This window comes from Anguilla rostrata, chromosome 4, assembly GCF_018555375.3.
Source record: "Anguilla rostrata isolate EN2019 chromosome 4, ASM1855537v3, whole genome shotgun sequence".
Taxonomy (NCBI): domain Eukaryota; kingdom Metazoa; phylum Chordata; class Actinopteri; order Anguilliformes; family Anguillidae; genus Anguilla; species Anguilla rostrata.
In genome coordinates, this window is record NC_057936.1 from 4,112,895 (window position 1) to 4,129,349 (window position 16,455).

Below are 16,455 nucleotides of genomic sequence, written 5' to 3' on the forward strand. Positions count from 1 at the left end.
TTTGAGCTGTATACATTTTTTTGTGATGACCTTACAGTGGAATGCTCGCTGCAGCAAACAAACCATGTCCGCTGTGATCAAGCATTCCAGTCGAGAAGAACTAACAAACAGGGTTTTGGCTTGGATCTGGGTCTGGGTTGCGTAAGTGTCGCACGGGGCTTGGGGTGAGCATAACAAAAATATTGTGAGCGGGGGGAGAAAACATGCATTTTCCATCGCCGCGTTAAAATGAAGCGTGAAAAACTCCCGCCAGGCTTAAAAAACCGCACTGGTCTGAGCTCACGTGTTGTGCTTTCATCTCCAGAGCCCAGCCGCGGGAGGACTGAAATCCGTCGGGGCGAGACAAACGGGGTGAGGTTCCTGGACGTTTCGGAGAGCGCCCGCCGCCGCTGTCCGGCACCATGAACGCCTCGGCCGAGGGCGGGGCGCCGCCGCCCGTTTGCTTCTCCGTCAACAGCCCGCCCTTCAACTACACCCACAGCATCGCCTCCGCCTACTTCTCCGCCACCTTCAGCGGCCTGGGCCTCAGCTCCAACCTGTTCGCCCTGGTGGTGCTGGTGAAGTCGTACCGCCGGACGCAGAGCCGCTCCCGCTCCTCCTTCCTGGTCTTCCTCCTGGGCCTGGTGCTGACCGACTTCATGGGCCTGCTGGTGACCGGGTCCATCGTGGTCTCCTTCCACGTCACGCACTTCAACTGGCGCCTGCTCGACCCCCGCTGCCACTTCTGCAACTTCATGGGCGTGTCCATGGTCTTCTACGGCCTGTGCCCGCTGCTGCTGGGCGCCGCCATGGCCGTCGAGCGCTTCGTGGGCATCAACAGGCCCTTCGCCCGCTCCGCCAGGGTGTCCAAGTCCCGGGCGTGGTCCATGGTGGTGTCGGTGTGGGTGGCGGCGGGCTGCGTGGGCCTGCTGCCGCTGACGGGCCTGGGCAGCTACCACATGCAGATGCCAGGCTCCTGGTGCTTCTTCCTCATCGGCTCGCGGCCCCTGGACATGACCTTCAGCCTGCTGTTCTCGCTCACGGGCCTGACGTCGCTGGCCGTGTCCTTCGTGCTGAACACGGTGAGCGTGGTGACGCTGCTGCGCGTCTGCTGCGGCAAGGAGGCCGGCAGCCGCCGCCGCGACCACGAGGTGGAGATGATGGTGCAGCTCCTCGGCATCATGATCATCGCCTCCATCTGCTGGTGCCCCCTGCTGGTAAGTGCCGGTATCACTGCGAGACGATGGCGTCATCCAAAGGGATACTTCTTCCCCCCTTTTTGTTCAGTTAGGGTTGTTCTCAGAGCAGAGGAGTGGGTGAATTGAGACTTGGGTCTCTCAGGGTAATTGGGAAATTTGAAAATTAATTTAAAAAAAATGTTTTTATGAGTTTTTTTTTGTTAATATCAGAAATTCTATTCCGTATGTTTTTTGGATGCGTCCTGGTTACCGGTGCAAACAAGTCTTAAATGGAAATGTTTTCTCAATATTTTGTTCGAAGGATGGGCTGTGTAAATAAGATGAACTCTGATTGATCGGATACATTCAATTGTTCAAGTAAATTGTTGTTATCCTTTATCCAAACGGAGGCCCCATTGAGATCAGCTTAATTTTCTTAATGAGGAGAAATAAAAAAAAAACAGCAAAGCAGTGACATTAGAACAAATCAAAATAATGGAAAAACAATCAAATAACTTAAACCGTCAACTTTGATTTGTGGTTCATTGTCAACAGTTTTTTTTTATTTTAAATATTGTAATTTCATCAAGGACCGATCTAATGTCAGATGGAACACTCTCTAATGTTTGAGGAAGTGAAGCTGATGACGGTTGAACTCGATAGCATGGTCAATAAAAATGTTCATCCTTTGATTAATACAAGTATAGATGGTGTGTCCTTTGCAGAGCCACTGATTTGAAACTGGTACTTTGTTGTTATAAATGAAAATATGGTTTTAAGATCTTAATTCCAAAAAGTGACTAAGCTCAAAGATTTGAGTGATTGCGTCGGAACAGTCTTAAGGCTTTTCGGTGGTTCTTTGCAATGAAAATATCCCAGATGTGTCACCTTCCTGTCAGAATCATCGATCTGTATGTGCAGACCAATTTATTGACGAGACTTGAGACTGAACTAACATGTCACAGCTAGTCTACTTAAACATCAGCCAGTGTTCCTTGTTAAATTAATCTATCAATATTTGTGCTTTTGTTGACTCCTGTTTTGGTGCTCTATGGAACCCTCTATGTTGGGTGTGAGAAGTGTGAAAGCTCCCCTGATGGAATCGATTTTTGCTTGACAAAGAACCTGTTTTGAACTAGACACGGGGTTCCGCTATGGAGACACAAAGGAGCCTCCTAGAACCCTTGAACTGGACAGGGGGTTCCGCTATGGAGACACGGAGGAGCCTCCTGGAACCCTTGAACTGGACAGGGGTTCTGTTTGGAACCCGTTGTTCTGAGCGTGCCGTTGTGTGGCGTGAGTTCTCGCTCGCAGCCTCCTCCAGGAAGTGCCTTCCGGAGCCTTCCGCCCTTGCCGTTGACAGCGTGTCGCGGTGTGTTGCCTAGAGATAACCCGCTCGCTGAATGGGTGACTTCCGACCGAGGGACAGACCAGGATATCCTCTATACCGCGCCCCCAACTGCCCGCCCCCCCTCCCACCCAGAACATTTACATTACATTACATTTCTTTAGCAGACACTTTTATCCAAAGCAACATACGAAAGTGCATATCAAGCATATCAAGGTCATTGGAACCACGAGACACAGGTTCGATAAGGTACAACACTTCGCACAGCTATTCATGGCCAATAACACAGTACAGTTCACGCAACGAACAGTATTCGGACCTAACTTATGCTAAGTCAAACTAGGGGGGAGGTACAAGCTACGCTATTAGGACGAAAATACAAATTACAATATGTACTCTACAATAAGAGAACGTGACTTGTCCCCCCCCCCGCACGTCCTCCCCTTTTGTCAGTTTATCCGTAACGGTTTGCGGAATTTTGGGTCGTGACTCCCAAGGTCGTGGGCTCATTTCCCAAGGACACGGGGCTGCCGTCGTACCCTCGAGCGTGGTTCTTAGCTTGAGTCGCGTCGGTGAATATCCAGCTGTTTAAATGGATTGCATGTGAAGAATGTGAGCTGAGTAAGCCACTCTGGATGAGAGCATCAGCTTGAGCGGCTAAAATGTCATTGTTGGGTGTCGCCGTGGAAACCCAGAATGTTGACCCAGTGTTCCGCACAGGGCTTTGTTCATCTGCATGCAGTGTGCCGCATGGAAGATCTGTTCCAGAACCCAGCCCACCTTTAACCCTATACTGTAGGGCTATCTCTTGGGGGGGTGGTCTGGATTAACTTTATCTCCAGGATCTACGGATGGAAGGATCACGCTGGGCCCCCCTCCTCTAACCGAGTTTGCTCTTCCTGGACAGATCTTCACTATGAGGACCGTTCTGTCCGCTGAGCCTGTAGGCCCAGACTACCTGTTGTTCTTCTTGCGGTTGGCCAGCTGCAATCAGATATGCGATCCCTGGGTTTACATCCTGTGTCAGAAGTCTCGGCTAAGGCGAGTAGCAACAACCCCTTGCCCCCCCGCCCACAAAAAAAAAATGAAACAACAATAATAACGCACCCCCACACTTCGCCATTTCCTGTCACCTCCAGCTGCTTCAGATTTTGACCATCCCATTCCGTGCCAAACTTTCCTCAGCGTACCAGGACCCCAAGGCCTGGGAATTTCAGCCCTGACACCCCACCCCCCCTCCCCCCCGGCCCCCACCGCTTCGGCTCACTGACCTCTGGCTGCAGCTGCCCCCTCATCTCCCATAAGCCCCCTCACCTCAAACCGCAGTGCAGTGGAGTTACGGACTGCATGGGTATGGGTATGGCCTAACAGGCATTCAGCCATTCCATTCTAACCCCAGCCCCCTAAAACTGCATCTCCCAGAATGCCTTTGTCACCCATCTTCCTTGTCTTCTGATCCGCCATTTCTGATTGCAGGAGGCATGACGGTGTTAATATTCACTCCCTTTTCTGTGGTGCTGTATGTTGAGGTGGGGCAGACCTGGGCTAAATAAAACACTGTGTGAAACACTCTTTACACACTGGAATAACAATAGCTGCAGACAGGGGCATCGTCAAGGGACGAGGGTGGGGGGGGGGGCGGCAACTTAGGATATGTTAGGTTATATTTGAACATAAGATTTTTTGGGCTTCTGGGGCCCAATGGTAGATCTTCTTATGGGGCCCAAAATCTCTGGGGCAGCCCCTGCCTGCACATCATTAGATATTTCAAATTTATTCGATTATCCCCATTAGTTCCAGCAGAAGCAACAGCTATCAGAGCCGGCCACTGGCACAAACCACGATGTAGTAATTTACGGCCACAACCATTGCTGGGCCACACAATTCAAGGTGGGCAAGATTTATGCTGCAAGCACTTACAGAACCACAACAACACTCTCGTTTAGGACCACCGAAACCCCAGGGCCAGCTCTGCAGCACATTACCGGTGGCTTTAAGAGAACCGGTGTTCGTTCTCCTGCTGTTCAGAGCTAAAATTCTTCTCTCTGCGTGTCATTGTGTGCTCTGGTTTCAGCAACAGGCTCCTGAGAGCCCTCAGGGTTCTACAAGGGAGCCTTTTTCAAATTTTGGTCCAGCGCCTGAGGAGTTGAAAGCGTTTCAAAATGCATCTTTGACCCAGGTCTGGTCCAGACCCCCTGTTCTGTCCGCAGCGTTACTCAGCACTGAGCGTGCATTCCCGTATGAGAACAGGACGCCTTGCCTGGAACATGAGGGGGTAGACAAAGCGCAGAGCCTGTGTTTTGGGCGTGATTGCTTTATGGGTGGGGGGGTGTATTTCGTTTCGGTACACGCTGAGAACATCCGAAACAGGGCTGCAGTGACTCACGGACAAGCAGCGTACAGTACAGCGCCGTGACTAAGCAGTATGTTTGAATGTGCGAGGGCTAGCAAAACAAGTAGCTTATGGAGGAGCAGGATGACGACGATCGTCACTGGGCACTGGCGGTAAACTGTCCTGTACAGTTAGCCGCTATCTGGGGCCTGATTGCAGCCATACGTGACTTGAGGTGCATCAGTGTCACGTGCTCATAGGTTACCAAGGCAAGGGAAACCAGCCTCATTAGAATACTGTCCCCCTGTCCATTCTGGTAAGTGCTTGTGGTAATTGTGATGTCACTGATAATAATGCCAAGCCTTCCAGAAATTGTGTCACTATTGTGACATCACAGTTATTAAAAGATAAAACATCTCATTTAACCCTTTGAAGACAAGACCCTAGTCGTTGCTGCATCAGCATTAGAATGTTTAGTTAAGAACGTTCTGAATTTACACCTTAAATGGTGAAGTGGCAGTAACCCAACAATGGATTATGTATTCATAATATATTGTGTTTCCTCAGTCCTAGAGTTATGCAGACCTGTACTGTTGCCACTGCCAGTAATCCAGCACCCAAATGCCAACCACCCTCTCCCTCCCCCACCCTCCAATACCCACTCCATAAACTGTTTACTGTGGAGTGACATTCTAAGATATACCGTTGATGTATTCTCTGGCTACTGTATTCCCATTTGGCACACGATGCTGGCTCAGGCATCCTCAAGCACTGCCCTTGGACCAGTTTCATCTTGGAGCTCAAGATGGCCAGGGTCAGGCTTTTGGGTCTGGGGATGGGGGGGAGGGGGGGGGGGGGAGGGAAGGGGTGGTTGGCAGTTGGGTGCTGGATTACTGACAGCGGCAACAGTCAGTTTTTCAGCCCCAGGGTAGCATGGCCGGGGATGTGAAGACAAAATTTCACAGAAACCGTTTCAGAATAAGCTACTGCCCTCCATCGAAATTTTGCAACTGAAATGAATTTGATACGTAACCGAAGGAGAAACGTAATTTAATAAATGCCTCTAATGTCATTGGTTGGAAGAAAAACCGCTTTTTTTTTCATCTGATTTTATCCTTTTAGTCTTTTATTTCAGAGAACACAAGATTTGTATCAGTGTTTTTCGAAGACAGCTTTAATAAATAAGTCGAGCAAACATCTCATTGTTAAGCACACAAAAATGGCAAATATCTCCGAGTGATATTATGAGCATGATTATGTATGCAGGCCCTGCAGATGGCCAACTGAGGAAAAGCAAATTGGTCTGCTTTTGAAATTGTGCCATTTCAAAGCCAGATCTTTCGGAAATCATTTTTAAGTCTCTTTTCAATACATGCCAGTTCATAGTTGTATGCACTTTAATTGCGTGTTCAGTTGTGTTTGGACAAAATGTCCGTAAAGCACAGAAAACCGTCAGCCGCTGTCCCACAGGAAAAGCGCCAGACACTAATGTAGGAAAATGGTCTACAGTACAAATTGTGAAAAGTGCTGTGCACTTATCAAGCTCTTTAAGTTTGTACATTAGAGAATAAGCCAAAATTAGCTATGGCAGGTTAACAGTCCTATGTAGATTGCAAGTAAGACATACACTATGTTCAACAGTTTGAAATAGCTGGTGTGCACTCGCAAGTCAACAATTTAAAATATTTTCATCCTTTGTAACCCAGTAATATTCCTGTTATTCCACGTGAATGTGTAGCTTAGTTAGCAATGTGTGTGTTTTGTTAGAATGTTCAACGAACGTTCTGATGGAACTCCTGTAGTGTGTTTGTAGGTGTGTGCATATGTGCGTGCGTGTGTGTGTGTGTGTTTGTATGTGTGTGTGTTGTAAGTGTGTGCGTGTGTGTGTGTGTGTGTGTGTGACGTGTTGTATGTAGTGTGTGTGTGTAGTGTGCGTGTGTGTATGTGTGTGTGTGTGTGCGCGTGTGTGTATGTAAGTTTGTGTGTGTGTGTGTGCGCGCGCGTGTGTGTATGTATGTGTGTGTGTGTATGTGTGCGCGCGTGTGTGTGTGTGCGCGTGTGTGTATGTAAGTGTGTGTGTATGTGTGCGCGTGTGTGTGTGTGTGCGCGTGTGTGTATGTAGTGTTGTGGTGTGTGTATGCGCGTGTGTGTATGTATGTGTGTGTGTGTATGTGTGCGCGCGTGTGTGTGTGCGCGTGTGTGTATGTAAGTGTGTGTGTATGTGTGTGCGGTGTGGTATGTAAGTGTGTGTGTGTGTGTGTGTATGTAAGTGTGTGTGTGTGTGTGCACGTGTGTGTATGTAAGTGTGTGTGTGTGTGTGTGCGCGTGTGTGTATGTAAGTGTGTGTGTGTGTGTGTGCGCGCGTGTGTGTGTGTGTGTGTGTGTGTGTGTGCGTGCGTGTGTGTATGTAAGTGTGTGTGTGTGTGCACGCGTGTGTGTGTGCGCGTGTGTGCGTGTGTGTGTGTGTGTGTGTGTATTGCTAACTGCACTGCCCGCTTGCTCTCTCCCTGCAGGTGTTTATTGCAGAGACTGTGCTGTCGGGCAGCAAGCTCCAGGTCAAGTACCTCTTGCTGTGGCTGCGCTTCGCGACCTGGAACCAGATCCTGGACCCCTGGGTCTACATCCTGTTCCGTCGTTCCGTCCTAAAGCGCGTGTACCCCAAGCTGGACCTGTCCCGCGGGTCCATCATGACCCTGTACCCGGGCTTCACCGCCTCCCTGAGGAGGCTCACCCGCTCTTCCCTGGGGGGCGCGGCCAGCAAGGTGGACGAAGGTGGAGCCCTGGACGGGACGGACAGGCCCACTCCCCGCAGGCCCCTCCCACCGACCTCCTAAGCCCCGCCCACCGCAGGAACTGTCACCCATCGAGACGATCGACGTGTTCCGGGCCTGAGCCGTTCAGTTACTTCCCCCGAAACCCTACGCCGCTCCTGGTAAACACCCCAATGTTGCCATTCGGCTGACGCAGTTAATTTTATTAATCTGTTTTTATTATTTACCCTGCAACCCTTCCACAGGACAAGCGGGTTTAGATAATGGATGATGGATGTTTTATTATTTATGGGAATACGGCGTCTGCCGCCGCCGTCCGGCTTTAGATCAAAGGCTGTGGAATTCTAACGGCCGTTCGGTTCCACCGAGCGCCCGTCTCGGATTGTAAAGCGAAAGGGGTTTTTTCTTTTTTTTTTTTTTTTGCGAAATTCCCCGCTAGCCGCGACGGCAGAATGATCGAGGACCTGTCGGCCGTCCCGTAAGCGTTCCTGACGTGGGCCGTCTGGAGCCGGAGTTGTTTCGGCGGTGGAGCCGAGGATGGAGGAGGAACGGGTCGTTTGTCAGGAGTCTCCGTAAACACGGACGAGAAAATCGGGGTGCGCGCAGCGCTACCTATCACAGATTCTATAGACACGACCAGATACTCAACTCTCCATCCACTCTCCAAATGCGGACGAAAAAATCTGGTTGTGATCAGCACTACCTATCACAGATTCTATAGACACAACCAGATACTCAACTCTCCATCCACTCTCCAAACATGGACGAAAATACCAGGGTGTGATCAGCGCTGCCACAGATTTTATAGACACGACCAGATACTCAACTCTCCATCCACTCTCCAAACACGGACGAGGAAATCAGGGTGTGATCAGCGCTACCTATCACAGATTCTATAGACACAACCAGATACTCAACTCTCCATCCACTCTCCAAACACGGACGAAAAAATCAGGGTGTGATCAGCGCTGCCACAGATTCTATAGACACAACCAGATACTCAACTCTCCATCCACTCTCCAAACACGGACGAAAAAATCAGGGTGTGATCAGCGCTGCCACAGATTCCGTAGACACAAGCAGATACTCAACTCCCTGCTCTCCATCACTGAAAATTATGCCTCGTCTTGTGAAAATTCGTTTAAAATGTCAGACTGAATATATGTAATACGGTGGCAATGGATGTTCTTCAATCTAGTGCCAGAAAGCAGGGCCTTGAAAGGTAGTGATGGTTCCTGGGGCCCACAGTTTGGTGGGAGGCCCAGAGCTAAAATAATCCAAATAAAACAAAGTAATCTGCTTTACTAAAACAAAAATAATATTCTGTCAGGGGGCCCAGAATTCCGAGCTACGTCCCTGCCAGAAAGTATGGTTACCAAGCGAAAAAAAACTCCCAGAGTTAAGAAGCAGGGAGGATGGAGGGGAGCACAGGAGCTGAGCATCTGGAAAGTCGATAGAATCTTTGCTGCCACCTGTCTGTGCAGAACACACTGCTGCGTGACCTTTGCTTGAGCTACCGCAGTACAGCAGACTCCGGGTCACATGCAACGCTGAACAATGGGCTTCCCGGACTACAGAGAGAATGGTTCTGGTTCTGGTTCTGGTTCTGGTTCTGGTGTACAGTTCTGCCTAGAATGGATCATGGAAATGTCAGTAACAGGAACGGAGACAGAGGTGGGGGTGAACAGCTGAATGCTGTGCAGGGTTTCGGGGTAAACAGGCGCCCCGAATTTTCACTGCAGCACGACATGTTCTGTTTCCTCAATTGGGAGCTCTGACTGCGTTTCTTAAGGCTTTTGCAAACGAGGACTTGTTATGTAATCGCCATCTGTCTGACACGGAAGACGGTTTTTGAAAAACACTGTGTACGTAGGCCGCTCCGCTCCTGCTGTGGGGACGCACGAACCCTTTCCTACAAAACAACTCGCGTTCAGTTTTGAAAGGGTGCAGAGAACTGTGAGAATTCAGCCACGATACCAAAGCAATTTCTGTGTGTGTGTGTGTGTGTGTGTGTGTGTGTATGTGTTTTGGTTCTCTTCTGTTATATATAACCTTTATTACTGCTAATTACTGCTTCTGCTTCAAATGCAAATAATTATTACTTTTGTGGACGACCCACCGAAGTAGCATACATGGTTGCCATGCCAACATGCTTTGATGCAGGTGTGTTAAACTCCAGTCCTGGAGGGGGCGCTGTGTCTGCAGGTTTAACTCTAGTCCCGTAGGGCTGTAGTGTCTGCAGGTTGACACTACTGTATTAAAGACTCAAAGGTATTGTTGTATTCTGCTTTTCATCTTCATCTACGGTATATTATCTCTGCATTTAAAACTGCTTTTTATTATGATGTGCTTTTAGTGCTAATAGTCAAACATCCTATTTCACTTGACTCATGAAAAATGAGACGAATGGATATCAAAGAGAGATGTTATTATTGAATTTTCCCATGTACTAAGAGAGCAAGTCCTCCGATGTTCTAACGCTTCTAGAACTTTCTACACACCGTGTGTTAAAAATATTGTGCGAAAGACCTTTTTTGTTGTTGCTGGTAGCACATGCTGTTTTTATCACTGAATCTAAATTGGAGCCCCGTTTTTGTGATGAGTTTGAAAAACGCGTTGTCTTCAAAGAAACCCATATTTGAGTGTTAATTCTTTTATTAGCAATAGTTCATAATAATACACATACGTATGTTTGCCTTATATTCTCAGGTCTTCATACCGAGACAATGCAATAGACATACAAAACAATGAGCAAAGCACCACACTTGACTTAGAGGACCTCAGAATAATGCCGTTCTGTATAACTGGGCATTATTGTTCTGATTTGCTATTTAGAAAAAATAAACACCTAGCGTTCTTCTAAATGTACTCAAGTTCCCCTGAAGATACACAATATTTACACACTGTATCTCACACAAACTACTTTACTAATGTGACGCGAGTATAAAATAATCTTTAATGCGGAAGAGATACCCATTTAGGATGAAAGATGTACGGCATATCTGTATATCAGCTCAATCTGCATAACAGCTCAATGCTACTTCCTGTCAATTTTTTTTAATACCAAATTTAAGCAAGTCTTTATTTTCCTGACCAACTGATACAAAATTTTGGCTTTCACAAAATTTTACAAAAATGTATGTAGCAAAACACATAATTCTCTTCCAGGGGGTCATACGATCTCATGAAATTCTTTCACCCTTTAAACTCCTTTTAAAATTCCAGCAGATGATTATTTTCAACAATATGTAGTACACATTTATATGATCAGTGATTTGTAGGGGGAAAAATAATTTCACATACATTTTTAGAATGCATTTTAAAATGGATTTATAATACATGGCAAAATAGGTTTCAAAAAACTTGGTCATTTCATGTATTTCCGTGATGTATTTGCAATGTATGTGAAATATATGATAAATATTTTTCATAGAATATTTTAATTAAATATTTATGTTTCACATACTAATTGGAATTACATTACTTAAAATGAAATGGCTCATTTTTACAAACTTGGCCCATGCATTAGAAATATCTTAAAATACATTCCGAAGATGTATTTATGAATTATATATTTTTTCTGTATGAGATTTGATTTATCAGCGTCTAAGGGAGTGATCCTTAGTTTTTTGTTGTTACTCGACACTTGACTGAAAAGCAGTCGATTGTACAGTTACCTCGCCTCACCTGGTTTCCTGGGTCTGAGCTGGTTGCTGATATTAAAGAGAAAACAAAAAACCAGCAGACCCCGTGGCTCTCAAAGTCCAGGAATGCTATGAGTTCAGTCGCGCCAAATATCCAATTAGCCCTTGTCTGCTAAAAGCCACTCGATATTCTATGTGAACTCAAAATTATCAGAATATGAAGACCTTCCTTTTTTCCAAATTGGATGCAGAATAAAAAGGAAGTAAAAACGTATTTGGGGACCGCAATTTATACATTTTGGGATCATTGTGAATTAATTTTTGTCTAATTACCTGCATTAATGGTTCTCTGAGAATATCTGCTAATTCTTTTTTTGTGGTAAATCTTTTTTTTAAATTGTTTTTTACCCTAATTTGACTTAATTGTCGACAATGTGGGAAAAGTACAGAAATGGCTTTCCCATAAACCTTATAAAGTCAAAATTTTAAGAATGCATGGTATGCCCATACAGTATGTCCTCCGTGACCCTATCAATTGGGTCAGCTCACATATGCCTTCTTTTAAATCCAAAATTAGGGTCTGATCCGGGAAATCTCTAGGAATTCAGCAATGTTGGTCATCGTTTTCCCAGAAGCGACATTTCACAGCCACCAGCTGCATTTAAAACGTCAAATCGAAACCAGGGAAGTCATCCTATTCTAAAGTAACGACCAAAACAGACCATCCTCACTTTGGGAAAAAAAAAACAACTACAAAAAAACAGCTGTTGTCCTTCTTGCTAAATGTGGAAATATATAGTACGTGCAGAGTGGAAGGTTTTTTTTTTTTGAGAATTCCATTCTGACCCTCTACACCTGCCCTCCTGTGACCTCACTTCCTGCCCAGAGTGGTGGAAGTTCTGCCTTGTCAGTATTCTGGAATGTTCTTGGACCTGCTGTTGAAGGATGCGTGTACACAAAGAGTCTGCCTCCAGAGTTACTGCTAAGCTGCACTGTCACCATGCTTGTTTATATTATATTTATTGCGTATTTTTTTGCACATGAATATCCAAAGAGGCGGCCATTTATCGCAGCCTGGACATTTTGCTAAATGCTACCTTTAGCAGGTTTCTGTTTTTTTTTTTTGCCCGAATGTAAATGACTCATCTATGCTTTTGGAATTTTTCAGTTTATTTCTTCTGTCGCAACCTATTATGGAAACTCATTTTGGAAATAGACAGCACATGGAAAACAATGGGGAAATCCAGAATGATGCATATTAATATCAAACCCTGTAATCCAGTCCATATTTGCTACTGCATGCCAGATGTATAAAGCACCTGAATTATGTGCAATGGAATGACAGTCAATGGCGTATATCCATCCTGATAATAAATACTGCGGTATGTGTCTTGATTCCTCTTGCTGGAGTTGTCCTATTTTATGAAGAATGTTCTGCTGGCCTCTGAGAAGTCATTCAGGAATGGTGACTCCGTGATGTATGGGTAAATCATAGGTTCAGGGCACTCTTTGGAACAAATAAACTAAACACGTACTGTAAGGGACAGTAAATCCTGAAGAGAAGGTCGCAGTTGAATTCCTTTCGCAAGAAAAAGATGTGGTGGCGGTAAGGCCTGCTGAGAAGCTAGGGTTGAGTGGGAAGAAGTTTCTCGAATAGATATTTTAAAATGGAGGGGAAAAATGTAAAAAAAAAAAAAAAAATGAATACACTCTTCAGATTGAACTAAAAATGAAAAGAAATGAACAGCCAAACTATGGTCAACAGCAATGAGGCCTGGACCAGCTTAGGCCTCTATCTGAGCCTCGGTTAACTGTTAATTGTCGGTTGACCGTTACGGCGATAAAATAGCATATTGAATTTTTTTTTAGCCGGCAGGGTGCTAGGACCTCTGGTGTGGTGTGAGAATATGGTTTGAGCAGATACGAACCCTATTTGTGTGGGTGGATGGGTGGGTGGGCGGGGCATGGTAACCAAGCAACAGGGTCAGGGGTGGTGAGGAGAGAAAGGGGGCGGGGCTTGGGGGACCGACCGCTCGCTACACTCGACCGTTTTTCACGTCCCCTATAGCGCCCCACACGTCGAACAGGAAGACGTCGGGGAAGGCGAAGTCTCCCAGCACTGAGTCCAGGGCCTCCGCGAAGTCGTCCGGATTCTTCTTGTCTTTTCCCGCCTCCACGATGGTGGTGGCTAACAAAAAAAAATAATAATAATAAAAAAAAAGAAGAAAAGCACAGAGATTTTTTAAATTTCTGGTTGTGAATATGGGCTGAACCGCTAAATAACTGTGAAATTAAAAGGTCTCGGCTGTTTTAATTTTAAAAATCTCTGTGTGGGGATACTGACTAATCACCCGTCCTCTTCAGATTCTGATCAGTCACTAACTGCAGAGCCTTTATGAAACTTTGGAAAACTCGCTGGCTGGCCCAGCAAGGCCACAGTCAGCCGCCCTCCTTTCCTATTGGTGGTCTGAGGTCACCATTGTGAGGTCATGCAATTGCTGGAGCCACAGCAGATTACGCGATGGAGCCATAATGGCCGCGTGTGGTGTTAAAAAAAAAAAAAGGGGCCTTCTGCTCAGAGGTAGCCAGTCTGTTCTTGCGAGTGAACCTACGCCTTCCAATTTGCGAGGAAATTCAGCGTGAGGACCGCATTTGTCGATGCCAAAAGCCGTGCATTAATTCAACCGGTGGCCTTTTCATGAAGACAAACTGCTCGGCACTCCAGGAAACGCACTGGCTCCAGCAGCGAAGAGGTTTCCTCCTCATTTAGGGATAAACAGGGAATTATTGAGAGTGCTTACTGCATCCCTTTTAACCTTCCAATCTTTCCGATCTCTCCCGCCCTTCCTCCCGGCTGACAATAACACTCCGAGATGCCAAACAAGGAACACGCTTTTTTTTTTTTTTTTCTTAATCCAAGAGTACATTAAATTGCCTTTTAAATTGCTTTCTTCGTATCCGATACAAAATGGTTGTTTTCATTTCTCTAGAAGCATGTGAATGAGTAAATCATCCTGCAATTAGCAAAAATAAATTGTAAAATAAGAAAATGAGTTTTCAGACATAGGCGTAGGTTCTATTTCAGCTTTTGGGGGGGAGACACACTGCTGCTGCCACCTAGTGGCATGTAGTCAAACATCAAGTCACACATCAAGCGCACCAGCTAGCCTAGCAGTGAATTCATATGGAAGCAATAAGAAGGGGTGGCACGTCTCCCTGTCTACCCCCAAACCCTATGCATGTTTTCAGCATACACCCAGCACCTCTAGTGTGGTACCTGACGTTCTCTGTCGCAGAAGTACTCCTCCTTTGGCAGTGTTTGGGCAGTTGCCCAAGCGCAGGTATGCGCGCAGGGCCCCAGGGCCCAATAGTAATGAGGTCTGCGTGATCGATGGGGCCTTTCTTCCCTTATCTCTCCGAGGCAGCGAGAGAGAAGGGGATGGGAAAACTGGCAGCTCACGTCGCTGGTATGAGGAGGGGAGCTTTGATGAGAAAGCTTAGCGAACGCCGCGCATTCCGTTTGCCCCGCCAGCCGGGCCGTACGGCGACCAGGCCTTGTAAGGAAGCGGTGGAGAGGAGGTCCTCCGGAGGAGGAGTGTGTCTGTGGAGCAGGAGCTCACGACTCCGGAACATTCCGCGCTTTCGCTTCCTGACGATTACTCCGCCTCCCTTTTTTTTTTTATTTTTTTTTTTTTTAAATACAGCGGTGCTGGTTTCTCTTTGATATCGGGGCCGCGGTCAAAAAAGCTTTTCGTGAAGGATACGCAACGTGGCCGAAAGTATGTGGACACCTGACACATCCAACGTCTCATCCAAAATTATGGGCATTAATGTGGAGTTGGTCCACCTTTGGCTGCTATAACAACCTCCAAGGTGGGTCAAGATACTTTTGGTCATATAGTGCATGTGTACTATGCGCTAGCTGGCTCCCATTCATAATTAGCCCAATAACAGAAATGACTGGACTAACTGCACAATTTTAATGGATAAAGATGCAGATTAATTCTAAATGCAGACAATGGGAAATTAAGAATTATTCACACTTGCTTCCTGTTTCAAGATTTCTCGCCTTTTTATATTCCCTCGTGAAAAGGTCACGGCCAAAACTGGAACCACAACAGAGCAGTGCATGATGGGATTGCTGGTTCACTGATTCCAAAGCCTCTCTTTTTGAAGCTGCTGCTGAGTGCTCTCGGTGGCTTGGTTCTCATGCAGGTTTGTTGTCCAATCAGACGTCAAGAAAAAGAACCCCCTGCCCCCTTCAGAATGAGGAACTTTGAAGCCAGAACACCAGCAACTCCCACAATGCATTGCTCTGTAGTTTTATTAACAAACGCATTTATCTTTTTAAAAAAAAGCTTTGTATAGGTGAATGAGAAACTAGGACACACAGCGTCATTGATGTGAATTGCCACTCCTATGTAGCCATTTCAGCTACTGGAGGGCTAACAGTGCCCCCTTCTGGAGAAGCTTCAGCCAGCCTGAGTGAGTGGGTGAGTGAATGCATGAGTGCATGTGTGAGTGAGTGAGTGAGTGAGTGAATGTGTGAGTGTGAGTTAGTGTGTGAGTGAGTGTGAGTGAGTGAGTGAATGCATGAGTGCATGAGTGCATGTGTGAGTGAGTGAGTGAGTGAATGTGTGAGTGTGAGTGAGTGTGTGAGTGAGTGAGAGCGTGAGTGTGTGAGTTTGTCAGTTATAAGCCGGGTCCATTACGTGCTTCATGTCTAAAAAGCCTTTTGTAAAACAGGAACTACATAAGAGGGCACTTCCTTACCCTACCCTGCATTGTGTGAGAGAGATGATTTTTTTCCCCTTTAAGAGCAGACATTGGTGTGAAACCCCAGAATGCACCAGGCCTCATTCTGCAGCCCTGCCTGCTGCCGTGGAAACAGGGACTTAAATCTCACCCAGCTCGGGGTCCCGGATGCCCATGTAACTCTCCAGCAGGTCGTCCACCTTCTTAGTGGCCCTCTCCTCAAACTCGTTCGGCTGTGAGGAAAAAAAAAAAAAACATGTCTTAGCGAGTGAAGGCCTGTTGATACTGCTGCCAAAGTCTAATCCCAAAGGCTACTTTCTCAGGACTTTCAGAGGGACGTGTGGGGGAAAAGGGGCAGTGCTGGTGGTGTAGTATGCGTAATAGTTAGGGAAATGGGTTGATTCCACCCCACATATCCACTGACGTAAAAACATTCAAATTTGATCCC

At 46.5% G+C, this 16,455-nt stretch overlaps 2 protein-coding genes across 7 annotated transcripts in view; one reads left to right on the forward strand and one right to left on the reverse strand.

Moving 5' to 3' along the window:
* LOC135252252 (thromboxane A2 receptor-like) overlaps positions 1-16,455 on the forward strand; it is a 99,302-nt gene that overhangs the window by 14,220 nt on the left and 68,627 nt on the right. For 2 of the 5 annotated variants that reach the window (XM_064330127.1, XM_064330126.1), the window contains 2 exons: positions 305-1,196; positions 7,351-12,647. In XM_064330127.1, the coding sequence (XP_064186197.1) occupies positions 402-1,196; positions 7,351-7,671 (1,116 nt within the window). In that variant the 5' untranslated portion in view covers positions 305-401 and the 3' untranslated portion in view covers positions 7,672-12,647. Of the gene's footprint in view, positions 1-304; positions 1,197-3,412; positions 3,620-7,350; positions 12,648-16,455 lie in introns of those variants that run through there. The other 3 variants (XR_010329372.1, XR_010329371.1, XM_064330128.1) reach the window with 3 other exon arrangements.
* Positions 10,246-16,455, reverse strand: part of LOC135252251 (PDZ domain-containing protein GIPC3-like) — a 20,078-nt gene continuing 13,868 nt past the window's right edge. For both annotated transcript variants that reach the window (XM_064330125.1, XM_064330124.1), the window contains 2 exons: positions 16,159-16,240; positions 10,246-13,440 (listed from right to left, as the gene is read on the reverse strand). In XM_064330125.1, the coding sequence (XP_064186195.1) occupies positions 13,289-13,440; positions 16,159-16,240 (234 nt within the window). In that variant the 3' untranslated portion in view covers positions 10,246-13,288. The remainder of the gene's footprint in view (positions 13,441-16,158; positions 16,241-16,455) is intronic.